The 17,824-nt window shown below is 29.6% G+C and overlaps 1 protein-coding gene across 16 annotated transcripts in view; it reads left to right on the plus strand.

Moving 5' to 3' along the window:
- The window catches only part of LOC136978245 (voltage-dependent calcium channel type A subunit alpha-1-like), a 637,477-nt gene that overhangs the window by 201,799 nt on the left and 417,854 nt on the right, over positions 1-17,824 (plus strand). For all 16 annotated transcript variants that reach the window (XM_067273927.1, XM_067273930.1, XM_067273917.1 and 13 more), the window contains one exon: positions 16,293-16,377. In XM_067273927.1, coding sequence (XP_067130028.1) covers positions 16,293-16,377 — 85 coding nt within the window. The remainder of the gene's footprint in view (positions 1-16,292; positions 16,378-17,824) is intronic.

Below are 17,824 nucleotides of genomic sequence, written 5' to 3' on the forward strand. Positions count from 1 at the left end.
CTTAGCACAGTTAGATGGATATACAATATTTTATATTGTATATTCATAACTGTGCTAAGGATGTCAAAATTATCTTCAAACTAGAAACTGATATTTGGTATGTTTTGTACTTGTAGTAGTACTGATAGGGGAATGAAAACTTGTTAAACTTATGAATTTTTGTCATTAGATGAAGCTAGCATCAAATTAATTTGTCAGTTGTTGAGGGGAAGGCATCACCAGACTTTGTGCTTTTTATGTAGTTGCTCTTTGGATCCAAGTTGCTGAATTTTGAGAGACCATAATGTTCTCACTAAAAGTAACATCAACTGAAAACATTTTAAAATAATTTTGTATTGTAAAATGAATATTAAATTTTGAATGTTACAATTTTAAAGCTTTCTTTTCTTAATTTCATTGTTAAGATATTTAGTGCTTATAAATTTTAACTTTTGGTCTCCTAATAACACATTTATTTCTGTCTTTTAGTTATTCTAAAGTTGGCAAAGTTGGCCATTACTGTTTTTAGATTATTTATCAATATTATAAACTTACAATTTTTTTGGAGACAAATAGGAATATAAAATCTCTTTAAAGTCCTCTGCTCGATGATTTGTGACATTGTTATCTTTCAGCAGTCCTGTAGCCAAGAATAAGTCATTGAAGAGTTAGAGGGACAAGCCAAAAAAATTGTGATTTGTATTTTTCTCTTTACCATTCAACAGGCCTATTAAGCTACAGTCCAAGTGTAAAAAAGTAACAGTTGCCTAAGTTTATGTGATGAAAGCAAAAACTTATATTATATATACTGCATATATACTGCATTAAATAGTATATATACTATTTAAGCTGTGAGGGAGCTTAGCCACCTCATAGTCCCCTCCAGCTATGGGTCCTTTCAGCAATGTAGCAATCTAATATAAAACATATATCTTTACATCAAAAGTAAACTTTTTGTTGGTTTACTGACAAATTCTTATTGTGTGTCCTGTCACAAAAATTTTTTGTATTAACATTTTCTGTGTTAATTTTTTCATTCTTTCTCTCCAAATTTTTTCTTCTGCTCTCCAATTCTTTATATTTGTTTCTTCTATTACTTTCCTGTATTACTGTGATACTGAGCAAAACATTGAACTAGTTTGACCATTCTCCCTTACTTGCTCTTCACTGGAACAAGTAAGAAAGAATTAGCAGAGCAGAAGTAGTTTTGTGCATTGAGAGTAGAAGAATAATACATGTCAAAGTTCACAAATTTATCACAAGTGTCATTTTATGGTCCCTTGCAAAATTTGAAATTTACAAGTACTGTACATTCTTATTAAATTGCAATTCTTTTAAATCATTGTTAAAAAATATAATTATAATAATAAGAATGATTTTTGACATTCTTTAATTACTGACAAATGTATTCATATATAGGCTACTCGAATGTAAAGACAAAGTTTTTTAGCTTTGAAACATCAATAAAATTTCTTAAAATAGTATAATTTAATGTGTTATGCTAAAGACTAACCAATGAATATAACTTAGTATACAAAGTGATAGAACCAAAAGTGAATTTAAAGAATATTATTTTACAAATCATTCTGTCATTACATAATGCATAGATCTGCATTTTGGTGATTAACACTTATCTTATGGTAACCATAATATTATGTTCTGTGAATTCTTTTTAAAACTGTGGCGACTATAATATTATGTTTTTTGATATATCAAGATATTTCTAGGTTTAAAACTTAAATTTACATTTCTTGCATGCCAAAGACAAATTCTGTGTCTCCTAGTTTGTCTGGTGGCCATAAAATGGCATTATGTCCTTAGAAATTTGAAATGTAATTAGTTCTTTAGAACCATGTGTAGTGTGTTTGATTTAGAGTTTTGTGGCTGTATTCTACAAGATTATTCTGAGCATGTTTATTCAGTATATGTGAGTAAAGTTAGATATTTTGTGTAATTATAATGAAAATGAATTGTGCAAACTTATTGATGAAGAGCTGGATAAATCCAGTGACAATGATAGCAATAGTCAATTATTTTCATATTATCTCTCTGTAAAATACACTCCAGTACCATTCCAGATCGTTCTTCCTTTTTAAATTTGGCTTTATCATTTCTTAACAGGTTATAAATATTAAGTGCTCTTTTGTACACTATCTTCAAGTTTTTGTATGGTTCTAGTTTGTTCATTATGCAACTCAATCTTTTATTGTATCTAAACTTATTAATTCTATTGATGTTTCTTAGTTTTATCTTTATTTTCTTCAAAACTGTTGATAAGTCCATCTATTGTGGATGCTTTACATCCTAATGCTATTACTATTTCTTTGATTGTTTTGATTTCTAATATCTAATTTTGTCTAATTTAATGTTTATAATCCACTTAATTTTCTGTTTTCTTCTATTTTTCTTTTTGCAGATTTCTTCTAATGTTTGTTTTTTTTATAAGCTTTCATGTTTTAGAATGTGATTTCAATAACTAATCACTATTACATACTTATCAATTTTCAGAATGGGGAATAGATGGGATGTTGGTAGGAAACTGCTGATTTTTGAATAAAAATGCTGACAGCATAAAAAGCAAAAGAATTCTTTATTAATTAACATTGATATTGCACAATGCTTGTATTGTCATCTTTAATAAACAAAATTTAATGTTATTTCTGTATATGATATCTTATAAAGCTATTGCCATAAACATTGTCAGGAGTATGGCAATAGCTTTATACTCTTTAACATTACAATTTAAAAAAGGTCAAATATTTTTATGGGATATGCACCTAGATTTATGATGTATTCCATCTTGATGTGTCATGAATCTTGATATTGCGTGATGAGTGCCTGTTACATGCCTTTGTGCAATGTTTTGCTTTGTTAATAATTTCTTTTGTTATGGTACAATGTACTCATGACAGTTGCAGTCAGTTTATTGACTTTCACTGCAATTATTAAGGACAATAATTTTTCTGGTTATTTATTTCTTATCTCTGTCTTTTTCTTACCATACTAAACATCTTTTCCTTTTGCCACATGGCAATGCAGGGGAGGTCCTGCAATGCTGTGTGGTAAAATCATCATCGGCCTTACTATTTTACAAAGATTTGTAATCTTTGTAAAATAGTAAGGCTTTGTAAAATTCTTTTTTTGAGAATGTTCAAACCATATGGCCTGTGTACAGGGCTGTCTTATCTGTTATGCACTTTAGGAACAGTGCTTAGGGCCTGTGAAAAGTTAAGAACCTACAAAATTAAAAATTGAGAAAATAGAAGTTATGAAAATTAAAGTAAAACATTAAAGTTTTGTTCAGTCAGTTTATTTTATGTAGACTTTTCTATACTTTTTGTTTGCAAAATCTAATAATTTCCTCAACTGGCAACTGTTGTAATATTTTCCTTTCTATGGAAAGTACAGATAAATATGATAATTTTGTTTGAGACAGATTAGATCTTAAATTATTTTAATGCAATTTAATGCTGAAAAATATTGTTCTCTTTCAGAATTAGATCCTTTCTTTGTTCAAGCCAATCTTAGATCTTTGATCTAAGATTGATTTGTACTGTAGCCTACATTCTAAGAGCAATATTTGTATTAGGAAAGCATAATAATAAATTCTGCTCCTTTTGCAGCAGCAATAAATCTTGTACTGTTTTGAATTCAGAAATAATTTTTAAAAATAAAAGAAAAAGTTTATATTTAAAAAATTAAAAAGTGCCTAGGGCTTATAAAAGCTTAAGTCTGTGTATTCTTAAGTTAGGAATTAGATGTTTCTTCATTTTGGGTGGAGAAACTGTAGCACTGCTCAATAATTTAATCTAACTGTAAAAGTAACTTGTTTCCTTCTGCTGATGAATCTGCCATGATTGATTTAACTGCCAATGAGATTACATTAAGATTGCTAGACTTGAAGATCCAATTTATCATATTTGCTATTTAAAATTATCATGTTTGAGCCAAAATCCTTATATGTATACCAACGTCAATGTATACATACGTCTTAACTTATCCTTCTTCCACACTAACCATGCCATCACTCAGCTTATGACAGCGCACGGGAACTTCCGGGCGTACCTTAATCGTTTCCTCAAGAAAGGAAACGGTAAGTGCAATTGTAACATCGTAGAAGAAGAGGATCCATTCCACGTTTTATTCACCTGCCCTAAGTACACCTCCTACGGAAATCTGCGTAACGTAGTGCAAGCGGAAGGTCATCACTGGCCTTGCAACTTCAGTGTTCTCCTCTCCTCAACACGGATCTTCCATGGACTAAAAAACTTCTGTAAGCATCTTCCATTAATGAACCTTTACAACGGACACAGAACGATAATTTAGTTGTCGGACTTATTACTACTTACATTATAAGGGCTAGCCCCTTTGTGTCCTCCTCCAATCTGCCCCCGCTTATCAATCCTATTTTTTAGTGGGCAGACATCTGTGTTTTTACTGTACAACTGTTACTTTTCAGAGCGTACTTCTCTGTCTACTACACGCTTATTTGTACTGCTCGCACCACTCTTTATTTTCAGGATCTCATCCAATTGGTCCCTGCGTATCGCTCTACTGTTCTCTTTTTTCTCCCCTTTTTCTCTCCCACCGCATTCCCTTCCCCCCCATCCTTCTCTCACCCTCTTTATCACCCCCTTTCTTATTGGCAACACCCCTGGGTACGCCATTTCTTTCGCACACTATCACTATATGTATACCAACATACATATATAAAAATATCAATCTTGGTTCTTTCCCAAGTGAATGACTCTGAGAATGCCTTTCTAGTTTGTTTCAGTCATTCATAATAAAAATACATACAATGTCTTTGGTGCACATATAGGTGTTAGATCATTAACTGAAGTGTTTACAGTATATGATAATATCAAATTCTTTAAAAATGCTGACAAAAGGAAGAGCAGTCTGTCCACTGACTGAGCACAGAAAATGCTACTAATCAGTGCCAACTGCTGATGGTTGGCAACTATGCTATTCTTACATTAAATATTTGCCGGGACGAATTCACAATTAAGAAAGAAATATAATTTCTTGTAAGACTATACATTTACACGAGTCTTTCTCCTTCAGTCCCTTCACACACTATTCAGAGGCAATAACAAGTCTTCGGCGGAACTGACCTTTTATTGTAGGCTACTGTTCTATCATCCAATGTAAAACAGTTATAGAGTCCTCTAGTGGTAGCATACGTATTCTTAAAAATAATAATTACATTAAATATTTGCCGGGATGAATTCACAATTAAGAAAGAAATATAATTTCTTGTAAGACTATACATTTACACGAGTCTTGGATGGTGGACAGTAGCCTACAATAAAAGGTTAGTTCTGCCGAAGACTTGTTATTGCCTCTGAATAGTGTGTGAAGGGACTGAAGGAGAAAGACTCGTGTAAATGTATAGTCTTACAAGAAATTATATTTCTTTCTTAAATGCTATTATTACTTTTATATCACTATTATTAGATTTAATTTTTCACTTATTGCTTCTAATATATATTTCTTAGTATTTTTGCCATCCAAAAGATTCTCAGTATCTTTCTTTCAAATGTCTGTCTTCTAATCTTTTTAATATTCTCTGACCATACTGCCATAGTGTTGACTATATGTAGCTTCTACTGTATTAGCACTTAGTTTTGTTTTTTTTTCTCTGTTATTTTTTCAGATAAGTAGATTTATTATGCTGTTAGTAATAATCTTGTAATATCACTTTTTTTATTTTTTTCAAATCAACTTTTCTATCATCAAATACTAGATGACCTCAATATGGTATGATTATTATAAATTAATATAATAATATTATAGCCATTTATAGCCCGATAATATTCAGTTTTGTATTGATATACCATGGATGGTAAAAAGATTGAGTTAAGAGGTTTTGGTTCTTAATTATAGATTGTAAGGAAGCAGATTCCATCATTAATGTATATCCATAATTCCAGTCTGCTTCTGTATTATCTCATAATTTACTTGAAATACCAAATGATTGCAATAATTTATTAAATTTATTTTGCCAAACATTTATTATTATTTCTTGAGTCATCATTCTGCTTTATCATAATTTGGTGTAGAAATCTAATATTGTCTTCATTTGTGTTTTTCAATCTATTGTAGGATATGCACGTGGTGAGTGATTCAACAAGAGAATATAACACACATATATGTTCTTGTCACCCGTGTTTATTTACTTTACAGGATTCTTTTACAATTTCGACACTCCTCGTTCTTTCTCTATTAACCTTTTCTACATATAATTCCTGCAGATACTCGGGTAGAATCGTCAAGCAACCTTGCGACAAAAGAACATTCACCGTGATACAAAAATAAAGAACTACGACTAAATACTTAAAATTACTTATACAAATAAAAAAAAGAGAGAAGAAAAGATAGACAATAGGATAGTTGGATATATGATGATAGAAAAGAATGGGTAGCCAAAGTGTCGGCGATCTTGGGGTGATGGTGGCGCTTGCTAGATTATTAACTTTTCAGGTTGTTGATTATGGACGTCTATCCGATTCTCTCAATAAGCTTCTCGAGGTTTCTATATCGGGATATATTTCGGATTTTCTCTCGAAAGCCAGCTTAGGCTTGTCATCTCCTTTGTTCTCCAGTCGATGCCAGAACGACCTGGAGGCTTTCACAACACGTCCTATCTCTCCAACGTCCCAGTCGAAAAGTGACCTCTTGTCCTACACTTAGCCCTCAGGCTACCATCTTTTCTTTGTCTTTTAATTAGGTCACTACCATTTGAACAGGGAAGGGTTAGGGAAGACAGAAGTTTTTAGGAAAAACTTCCGTCTTCCTAACGAAGAACTAACGAAGAGGAAGAAAATGGAATAAATACTAAGAATAATATATACTACAATATACAAAATAAGGTGCACGGCCACACTATAATAGAATTTGATTAATCTGTTTAAGTAGAACAGAAATAATTGGTATCTATTTGTTTCACTTCATATTGCATAGCCTGGAACAGTTTTTTTTTCTAGTTTAAACAATTTGCATAGAAAAATTACAAAATTTTTCTAAATCATATAACAAATCCAATGCCCATATAGGGCTGGTATAATATATTGATGGGATTATTAGAGAATTGAAAAGTTTCATGTTTAATTTCAAATTAGAGATTTTTAATGATGAACATAAATAAATAGCATTATTTATTAAAGTATTTGTTTTGGTAGTTAAATTTTTCCATTGTTGAAAATTACAATTCCAATTTAATGTTACTCCTAAATATTTTAGGTCATTTACTAACATGAGAGGTTGACCATTTAACAAGAATGATTTTTCCTGATTTGATAATTTTATGTTGTTTCTAAATATGACTTTATTTACTTTATATACTCTATTTTAGACTTAATTACATTAATTGTTAGATATAAGAAATTCAAATAATTATTTACTGTATTGATTTTGTGTTGTAGAGCTATTTTTGTTTGGAGCTAGTAGTATAAGTCGTCTGCATATAGAATATAGTGAAACGTTCTTCCTGAAAACTGGATACTGTCAGTGTCAATTAAAAACAATTTGTCCATTTCGTTTATGTAAAAATTAAATAAATAAGGCGATTAAGGTTCTCCCTGTAGTATACCTCGGTGTATTGTAAAATCCAGGAACAATTGCTTATCATGGACAATATTAATTCTGTATGAAGAGAATAGATTCAGTATTGCATCAGAAAATTTTTTCCAGAACCATATATTTTCAGTTTATTTACTAATGATGTGAACAGAATCGAATGCTTTTGTGATATCAATAAAACCTGAGTATATTTTTGTGTGTTTTTTAAATATATGAATTTTGACTATTATTGTTAAGAAAAAATATTGCCATTTCAGATCCTTCAGTTTTAATAAATGCAAATTGAAATTTAGAGTTCAAATTTTGTTCCATTATCCATTGTTGAAACCGCATTGCTAATATTGTAGTAAAACATTTTCTTATTGTTAGTAGTAGTGCTATCAGATGGTAGTTTCCTGGATCTTTTCTGTCATCTTTTTTATAAAACATGAATAATTTGACTGCATTCCAAGATTCTGGGAAACTTGATGAAGTATAGAATGAATTGAATAAACTAAGCAAGGCTTGCTTTCCTAAGGATGGTAGCAGTTTTAAAAATTTAATGGCGATTAAGTTGATACCTGGTGAAGTTTTTGGTTTCATTTTGTTGATAGAAACATCTAATTTTTCATAAGTAATTGAAGAGTCCAAAATTTCATTTTCAGCAGTCTGAATCTCTATAGAAGATGTATTGGGTTGTTCAGAAAGTAATTTCGTTTTTTTACCACTGGTGGAATTAGTTGTATTTTTACTTTCCAGTTTTTTTTTAAACCATATTGTCATTATATACTTTGACAGCTGACATTTCAAGGCTTATTTGTAAAAAATTTTCTTTGATTCTGTGCAATTGTTTTTATTTGGTGTCTTATCAAATATGGAAAATTGAAAGCAGCATTTTTGCCATATTTTGCTTTTTTATTGCCAAAAAAAATGCTGTTTGAGAAAAAAAAATTGTTTGGCATGTTTGGAGAAGATGTGTTGACAGAATGACCGTGTCAAAACTGGTTTATAAAATTTCATTTTGTCAATTTTGATATTGAAGATGCACCACGTCCTGGAAGGTCAGTTGAAGCTAATGAAGACAAAATAAAGGCATTGATTGAAGCAAACTGCCGAATAACAACATGAGAAATTGCTAAGAGATTAAATTTGTCAAATTGAACTGTTTATGATCACTTGAAATGACTTGGTTTTGTTTCAAAGCTCAATATATGGGTTCCAGAAATTCTTAAAGAAAGAGATGCTGTCTTTGGTGGAATCTTATGGAAATTTTTTTTTAATTTTTTTTTTTTGAGTTTCTACCAGACAATTCCACAATTGATTTGAAAGTGTATGCCATCAAATGGACAAATTGAGTGATATCATCAAATAGAAAAAGCCAGAATTGATCAACAGAAAAGATGTGGTTTCACCATGATAATGCCAGATCTCACACAAGTTTGGTAACTTGTCAGAAACTGTTACAGCTTGGATGGGATGTACTACCACACCCACCATATTTGCCAGATCCGGAACCCTTGGACTATTACTTGTTCCGGACTTTACAAAATTTTTTAAACAGTAAAACATTTACTTTAAATGAGGATGTCAAAAATCACTTGAATCAGTTTTTTGTAAGCAAAGTTCAAAACTTTTATGAATGTGGAATCATGCTATGGCAACAGGTATTTGACCAAAATGGTCAATATATAATTCAATAAAATATTTATATATTAAAAGAAAATTGTTTTTTCCCATGAAAAAAAAACAAAATTACTTTTCAAACAACTCAATAGTATTAATGTTGCAAATCTTTTGAAGTATAATGACCAAGTTGAAAAGTCTATAAATAACTGATCCTCGATACCTTTTGTTCGAAAACTTTGTATTGTTGACCAAAAGGGAACATCATTTTGCTTTATAGATAATTGTTGCTGTAAATTTTTAAAATATTTTATTTTTTTGGATTTTAATAAATTATAATATATTGTTTTATTTTTCTTATAGTTAATTAAATATGTTTCTGTAGATATTTTTCTAAATTGCATTAAAGCTTTATTTTTCTTCAGTTTTAAGATATAGCAATTAAAATCATACCAGGGCTTTTCAAAATAATAGATTTTTTTTAATTCTTTATCATTTTTATATTTATGAATTCTTTTATTATTTCTTCCAATTGGAAATATATTTCTATTCCGTTTTCTAGTGAAATTTTAGATATATTTTTAATTTAATCACTAATTTGTAACTGAAATTTTTGATAGTTGTAACTTATTACTTGATGAGATAGAGATTTAATTTTATGTATTTAATTATTTGTGACTTCAAGGCAAATTTTAATTGGAAAATGATCAGCCAGATTACAGTTTAAAACTTGAATATCAACACACAAGTCCGTCAACCTCTTGGAACATATCATTAAGTCTATAACTGAACTGCTTGTATTTGTAATTTCAGGTGAATTCTGCTGGGTAATCATTTTTCAGTCGTCCATATAAAATAGAGTTGCAATTGGTGAATTAATTTTAGTAGTTGAAGACCCAGTTTATTATGTTTTTTATGTTTTGATTCCTGTTTATTCTCTGTTAAAGAATTTGGTCCTCTATATTCTGAATCTGTTATCTGAGCAATGCGAGAGTTAAAATCTCCTATTATTAATATATGTGGGATGATACTTTTCCACCTTTTTAGTTGATTAAATATTTCATTTAATAAGTCAGTATGATCTACCAGCATGATTATGATTAATTTTTTATCTAACTACTTCATATCTATATTAGTAATTTGCAGCATGATTATTATATTATTAGTAGATTTTTGAATATATTTTACTGTACTGTTACTGTTACTGTTGAATATATCTTTCTTTAAAATTAAGCATAGGCTTTCGTAAGGTTGACAGGGGCCTTCTGGTTTCTGAGTGGGTGATGATATGATAGTATATGCTTCTTTATTTTTTATTATTTCATCAGTTGGAAAGATTATCCATGTTTCTGTTTGTCCCAATATGTCAGAGTTATCTATAATTTGCAGAAAATCATTACTTGCTATTTTGTTTTTTAAGCCTCGACAGTTCCAATTAGTTATATTTAAATTAAGTTTTTTTGTAAAATTTTGATAGTTATTATGTTTACTTTCTTTTTCTGTATGACTTATGTTATTTGATTTTTTCACTGGAGTATATGGTAAAAAATCTTCAGCATAAACTAGTTGATTTTGTGTATAACTAAAGGTAATTTTTTGATGATTTATTATTAAATAGTCATCACGTAATTTTAATTGTATTCCTTGGTTTTTAAGGTTGTTATAGTATGGTAAAAGGTTTTCTTCTTTTGCGAGAATTTTTAACGAAGTTGACTGAGATATTTATATTTTGCCATTCTCTTAATTCTTTGTTTTGTTTAGACTTATTAAAAGCCGAGAAGATTCTGTTTCTTAATTGGTCAGATTTCATCACAATACATTTGATATTAATGTTTGAATTGACTATTGTGTAAATATATTTTATATCTTCTGATTCATTGCATTCTAATTTTAAAGTTTTTGAGAAAAAATCTGATATTTTTTTAAAGTTATTTCTTTAAATTTATTTGAATAGTCATACATAATTATTTTATTTACTATTAATAGTATTTGTTCTAAAATGAGAGATATTGGGGTCAAAGGTCATCCCCATGTTAAGTCAATGGGAAAATTTTGCATTGTAATAATGTAAACAAATGAGCATGTGCTACCCAACATTCAAAATGGTGAAGCTCTTGTAAATTTTTTTGAATATCGATCTTTTTCTATTTTTCTCAAAAATTGACCATATATACATTAACCTAGATACATTAGTATATTATACCTTGCATAAAAAAACTTTTATAGGGAAAGGTTGTCTAGTACCAGACACCTAAGCTTTTCCTATATTATAAAAAAATTTTACAGCTTAATTGGTCCAGATTACATTCCATACAAAACTTCATTGTCTTATAAAAACACCTGTTAAAACTCATTTTTCTAAGATAAAAATATTAATCATTTTTTTACACTTTTTACAGTTATTATATTTAATTACATACCTCTAAAAACCTGTTACCGGTGAGTATTTAATCATCCAAAGAATGAAAAACTAGATTTGACGAACTTTTCAAACTTTCCAAGGTTCTTCTTCAGGCCGCGATGAATTTCCGTTAAAATGTTGTTAAGATCGAATATTACTTGAAATACAAATACGCAAAACTCCATGAAGTTCTACAAGGCATGCGCACTAGATATGTAGTATTGAGGAGAATTTACAGCTCTTTATTTACGAGCACTTGCCATGCCACAGAGAGATTTAATTCCTCTTTGCAGTTGATGCATATATTGTTGAATTTGTAAATATACAAGGCTTCAAACCACTTTAGGTGTTCAATGTAAAGTGTGTAGAGGATGATCCTCTACACATGAGAATGAGTTAATACATGAGAAGAAAGTGGTATAAATGAGAAAAATTAAAAAATTATCAGTCTGAAAATTTAACAATTTTTTTAATTTTGTGTTTATTTTTTTTTAGTAATACAAACATCACATTCATAAAAATATTTGTTTCCTTCAAGATCAGCACAATTTTTGTGAGCCCAACCTTTACAAACCCTACACCGAATCCAGTCTTTTCCAAAGGTTTCACCACAGATGATGCAGTGAGTCTTTTGGTCTTCTCTCTTTTCTTGAACTGATTTAGGCCTATTTACTGTTTTCTTTCTTTGCTTCTCTTTCTGTGGACAATTTTCCCCAGCAGTTTTCTTTTAGCTGCATAGATTCTTTCCTTTATTCTGCCATAGTTTACCCACATTGTCTCGTAAAACAAAAACATTCTGTGAGAATATAATTCTTATCAATTTTAAACTGTTTTTGATACAACCTGTAACACCTCTGTCTCATACAAACTGCAACATTGTTGTCCGATACAACACACAACATATCTATCCAATACAAGCTGAAACATCATAGAACAAAACATCAGTTACCACATACATATTAGTAAGCTTAAGGAGATTTCTGGCCTACAAGTTAAAGAACAATAAATGTTGTTTTCAACAATAAACAAAAAAAACAACTTATCATTTTCAGGCAAGCTATGACAACCAGAAGTCATCTTCGTTCACTCAAAACACTATTTAAAACTACCAAATTTTCTGCCATGTGTCAACAACACTACTGATTGACTAAAAATGGTGGGAATCTGAACTTTCTTTACTCACCCAACATGCTGGTATCTTCACAGGTTCTGCCACTTGCAGCAAATGTTAGAAACAATGCTTGTCTGATACTAGCTGCCGTCTGCCTTCCCCTAATGTAAGTTAAGGAAGTTTTAGTACAAAGGTAAAAATTCACTGCTTATGCAGAATGAAAAGTTGTTTTAATTTTGCACCCCCCCTAGTGATCTAATATGAATTTGCAAGCTATTGCTGTGCTTTAGTCAGGGATAAAGTTCTTCTAGTATTTAAATGCAGTAAATACAAACAAACAAAGTAATTAAATAAAACTATTTTAAAGCATGTTTTAACTGACAATACATGGCTTATATATAAATTGTTGTTTTATGTGAAGGCATTATACAAATGAAAATTTTCCATGAAGTTAACATGGAAGTGTGAAAGATCAAAATAGAACCAGGTAGTCAGTTGGTGCATGGACTTGAACAAGTAAACTAATTGAACTAGCCAAATAATTGCAGAATTTAACTTATTCTAAATTTAAGTGGTATTTTTCAAATAATATTACTAAAGATTAGTAAATATTTTATATTTTTTAATGTGTGTTGTGTATGTGTATGTTTGACAGTTTTTTGGGTATTGGCTCAGAATTTGAATTTATTGATATAAATTCTAATTTTGCAGATGTTCCTTATAGAACAATTAGCTTTAAACCTGAAGCAGATCTCAGAAGGAGGTTGAAACATTTGTGATTCTTTTAATTTCATATTACTGGACAGAACTTAGGTTTTTTGTGGTGTGTTCAGTTTTTATGTTGTGATTTTTTTAGAAATATTTGCTAGAAATATTTTATGATTAGTATCATCAGTTTTAAATCTAGATATTTCAAAAATGCATTCATTTATTGCTTTTATATTTTTTGAATTTTTGAAAATTATTTATTTAAAAAGTAAATTGGGAAGTGCTAACCTTTTTGTCCATGTTGAACGGCCATCCTCAGGCTAACTAATTCTGCAACTGTTGAAGCAACGGGGGATTGCTGTACATGTGTGAAAAGGGGAGTTGCATAAGAAGGAGAGAGGGAGGGGAGAGGTACGTTTACAGTTTGAAGAAAGATTTCTACTTCCTTCACTGTAAACTTACTCACCTCTCCCCTCCTCCTTTCCTTCTTATGTAACCCCTCTTTTCACACATTATGGCAATCCCCCGTTGCTTCAACAGTTGTGGGATTAGTTAACCTGAGGATGCCCGTTCAACGTGAATGAAAATGTAACGTTGGAACCTCTCCAAATTATTATTATTATTTTTTTTTTTGTGCTTGTTATTTGGTTCTTTGTAGCTTTGTAAAAAGATAAAAATTAATAAACTATACTATAATATTTTTGTGTTCATTCATCATAAAATTTATTTCTTTTATGAAATATTCAGATTAGAAAAATATATGTATATAAATTTATGTATAACTGTTTTCCATTTTAAGATTTATATTTCATATATATATATGACATATTAATATTATAATTATAAATTTTTACAACAAATTTTAAAATGAAAAAAATTGTTACCGAATTAAATATTTAATATAAATATATGATTCAAGAATTTAAAAATTCTAATTTAAATATGACAAATCGCTGCCAGATTAAATTGAATTTTTTTGAAATTTGTTTTATTTTAAAAAATAATTATGCTCAGCTATGTCCTTGAACAAATTTAAAATATTTAGAATTAAGATTCTATATTATTAAATGTATTATTCCAGACTACTATCAATTTGTAGTCTACAAAACTGTGAATATCACATTAAAAGAATCCCAGTGTTTTCAAAATTTGAATGATGATATCAACTAAATAAATGTGTTATAGGAATTTGTTGTTATATCTTATTGATTTTTTTCAGTCAGAATATATATTGAAATCAGAAATTTAGATAATATCTCTGAATGAAAAAAAAAATTGTATTTAAATCTATAGATTTAGATGAATTTTTGCATGCATGCTATAAATGTTCTTAAATAGGCAATATATTATGAATTATTTAATGTAATAAGCACTTTTAAGAATATATAATCTGAAAATATAATAAGTTACTTACAGGAATGCATCTGTAAATATGGAGAATACTGAATCTTAGGTAAAATATTGATTAAAACTTGTAGTCTAGAATTACCCTAATTATTATAATTATTTATAATTTATAATATCTTAAAATAATTTTTTTCCAGATTCTTAGATTACTTTTACTGTAAAATAAATTTTCATTTCAGTGGATCATAAATGCATAAATAGTAAAAATGAAGATCTCTTGAAAGAAATTAATTAAATTCTGAATAGTGACAATAATAATTACAGGATGTGGCACCAAAATCCAGACAAATTACACATTTTTTCCAAACATAATTTTTGTTGCAAAAATGAAAAGGTTTACAAATTTTTTTAACCACATTGTTTGTAAGGCTGTAAAGAATACATTTACTCAATATATCCCCCTCCTGCTTGAATGATTGCCTCCATTCGTGGTCTGAAGCGTGCACAGACGCACTTTAAAGTGTCACAGTCCGTATCGGCGAATGCCGCTTCAATAGTGGCTCTCAATGGTGCGACGTTTGAATGTCTGGACTTGTTTGTGACCCTTTCAACTACGCTCCATACATAGAAGTCCAAAGGGTTCAAATGTGGGCTGTTGGGAGGCCAGAATTCTTTTGACCAAAACATGTCGACGTTGTCCTGGCAGCTTCGGAAAGCATCTGTCTCACTTTAATTGTGTAAGACTTGTAGCGGAGGTCCACCTCAACGATTCTATGCATAGTTCTCTCTCTCACACCAACAACTGACGACAATTTTCGTATTGACTGACCTGAATCCTCAAAAATCAGCCTCTGAGCCCGTTGAATGATTTCGGGCATCCTGACAACACGCTCCTTTGAGTGAGTTTTCCTCGCCAGTGTTATAAAACCTTTGTTGGACTTCTCTGACTCATTGTACTTTGCAATGACATCATACACATTTGATCTCGGGTACCCATAGAACTGAATGATTTCTGTCGCCGAGCACCCAGTGCGAACATTTTCGATAATCGTGGCTCTTCGGTTATACTCTGTACTTGGTTTTAACATTGCGACTGTTTCGAGGTTATGATGGTTTAGTACATGTGTAAAGCTATTTAAATGCCAAACACATCTACTGGAGGTATAGAACAGCAGGAATTTGAAATTGAATTTTGTCTGGAATTTGGTGCTGCACCCTGTATATATTTTTTATCAGAATGTAAATATTGAAGTTTCAAGTGAAAACTATTTCAATAAATTAATTTTATATCTGCTTCATTTAATAATCAAGCATTTATTTTTAGACAATTTATTGTCATTAAAAGCATTTGAATTATTTATTTAACAATTTTTATAAACACTGTTCACAAAAGACTAAAAATTGTTTATATATTAAATTTATGTATATTATTTAATAAATTTTTTGATTTATTGCATTGTTATGTTCTTAATGCAGTTTAATGATACTGAAACTATAACAAAATAATCATAATAATAGTTTTAATATATTTATTTGATTTTTATTTATTTATTTTTTCAGGGTTTGCAAGGGCTTCCTATTTTAAAGCAAAAGTAAAAAATAAAGGAGCATGTAAAGCATTTTGGCAAGGAGAGAAAAGATTTAGGTAGTTTAAGATGTATTTTTTTATAATAAATTTTGTGTTTTGTTCTGTATTAAGAAAACAAAATAAGGAATTGCCACAAAGCAAAATATCTGTCATTCAGATTAAAAGAGAAGAGACAATTTTAACATGTAGATAAATAGAAAGTGATGATAACATTAAACAACTGATTAAATTAATATTCTATTTTGAAAAGTATAAAATGATAGCCATTTATCTGTCAGTAGATTAGAAAAATAACATTATATTTGATTATAATATTTTACAATTACTTTAATAAAGTCTAAATGTTTTCAGATAATGAATGAAGTTTTTTTAAATTTTGGTTGCTTGTTGTTTTCTATTATATGTATTTTCTTAGCACAGTGTTGCCGTTGAGAACATATCACACAGGGAACACTTTCAGAGGAAAAGGTTGGTTTATTGGTGTGAACAGATATGCATTATGGGCTTAACACCCCTCTTCAGTCCTATTATTACATATTTACATATTTATCAGCAAATTGAACACAGGTTTATAAATTTACAGAATGTATTGAAAAATTAGGATACGCGTACAATGGTTTATACAATAAAATTTAATTACCTGAGATAGTGACAGTTAAACTGACATGACTCGTAGGAAGGTATACACGTAGTTGAAAAAGGAAAAAAAGAGCTAAAAGTCTTTGGCTCCACTGATATACATATTAGGGTAGTATAACATGTGCTGAAATAAAAAGGGGGAAACTTAAATCTGAAATTAAGTATATATTAAGAGGTAGAATTTAAAAAAAAATAATAACAACAGAATACCTGTAGGGTTTGCTGTGAAATAATTTTGATGAGATGTACAGAGAACATAGACACGATATGAGAGGTTAAAATGATTTAAGATTTTCAGATTTAAGTTCTCCCTTTTATTTTAGCACATGTTATACTACCCTAATATATATATATAAGTGGAGCCAAAGACTTTTGGCTCTTTTTTCCCTTTTTCAACTACGTGTATACCTTCCTACGAGTCATGTCAGTTTAACTGTCACTATCTCAGGTAATTAAATTTTATTGTATAAACCATTGTATGCATATCCTAATTTTTCAATATATTCTGTAAATTTATAAACCTGTGTTCAATTTGCTGATAATTATGTAAATATGTAATAATAGGACTGAAGAGGGGTGTTAAGCCCATAATGCATATCTGTTCACACCAATAAACCAACCTTTTCCTCTGGAAGTGTTCCCTGTGTGATATGTTCTCAATTGCAATATTGTGCTAAGAAAATACATATAAATGAAGTTTTTGTTCATAGCAGTTGGAATTGTAGAATTTCAAATTTAAAAGATTTAGTGTTTATAGGATCTAGATTATATGAAACTATTAATAAGCAAAAAGTTGGCTTTTATCTGCACATAATATACTGATTGATTTTAGCATTAAAAAATAATAAGGTAACAACAACAAAAA

This window comes from Centruroides vittatus, unplaced genomic scaffold, assembly GCF_030686945.1.
Source record: "Centruroides vittatus isolate TY-2023 unplaced genomic scaffold, ASM3068694v2 contig_5, whole genome shotgun sequence".
Taxonomy (NCBI): domain Eukaryota; kingdom Metazoa; phylum Arthropoda; class Arachnida; order Scorpiones; family Buthidae; genus Centruroides; species Centruroides vittatus.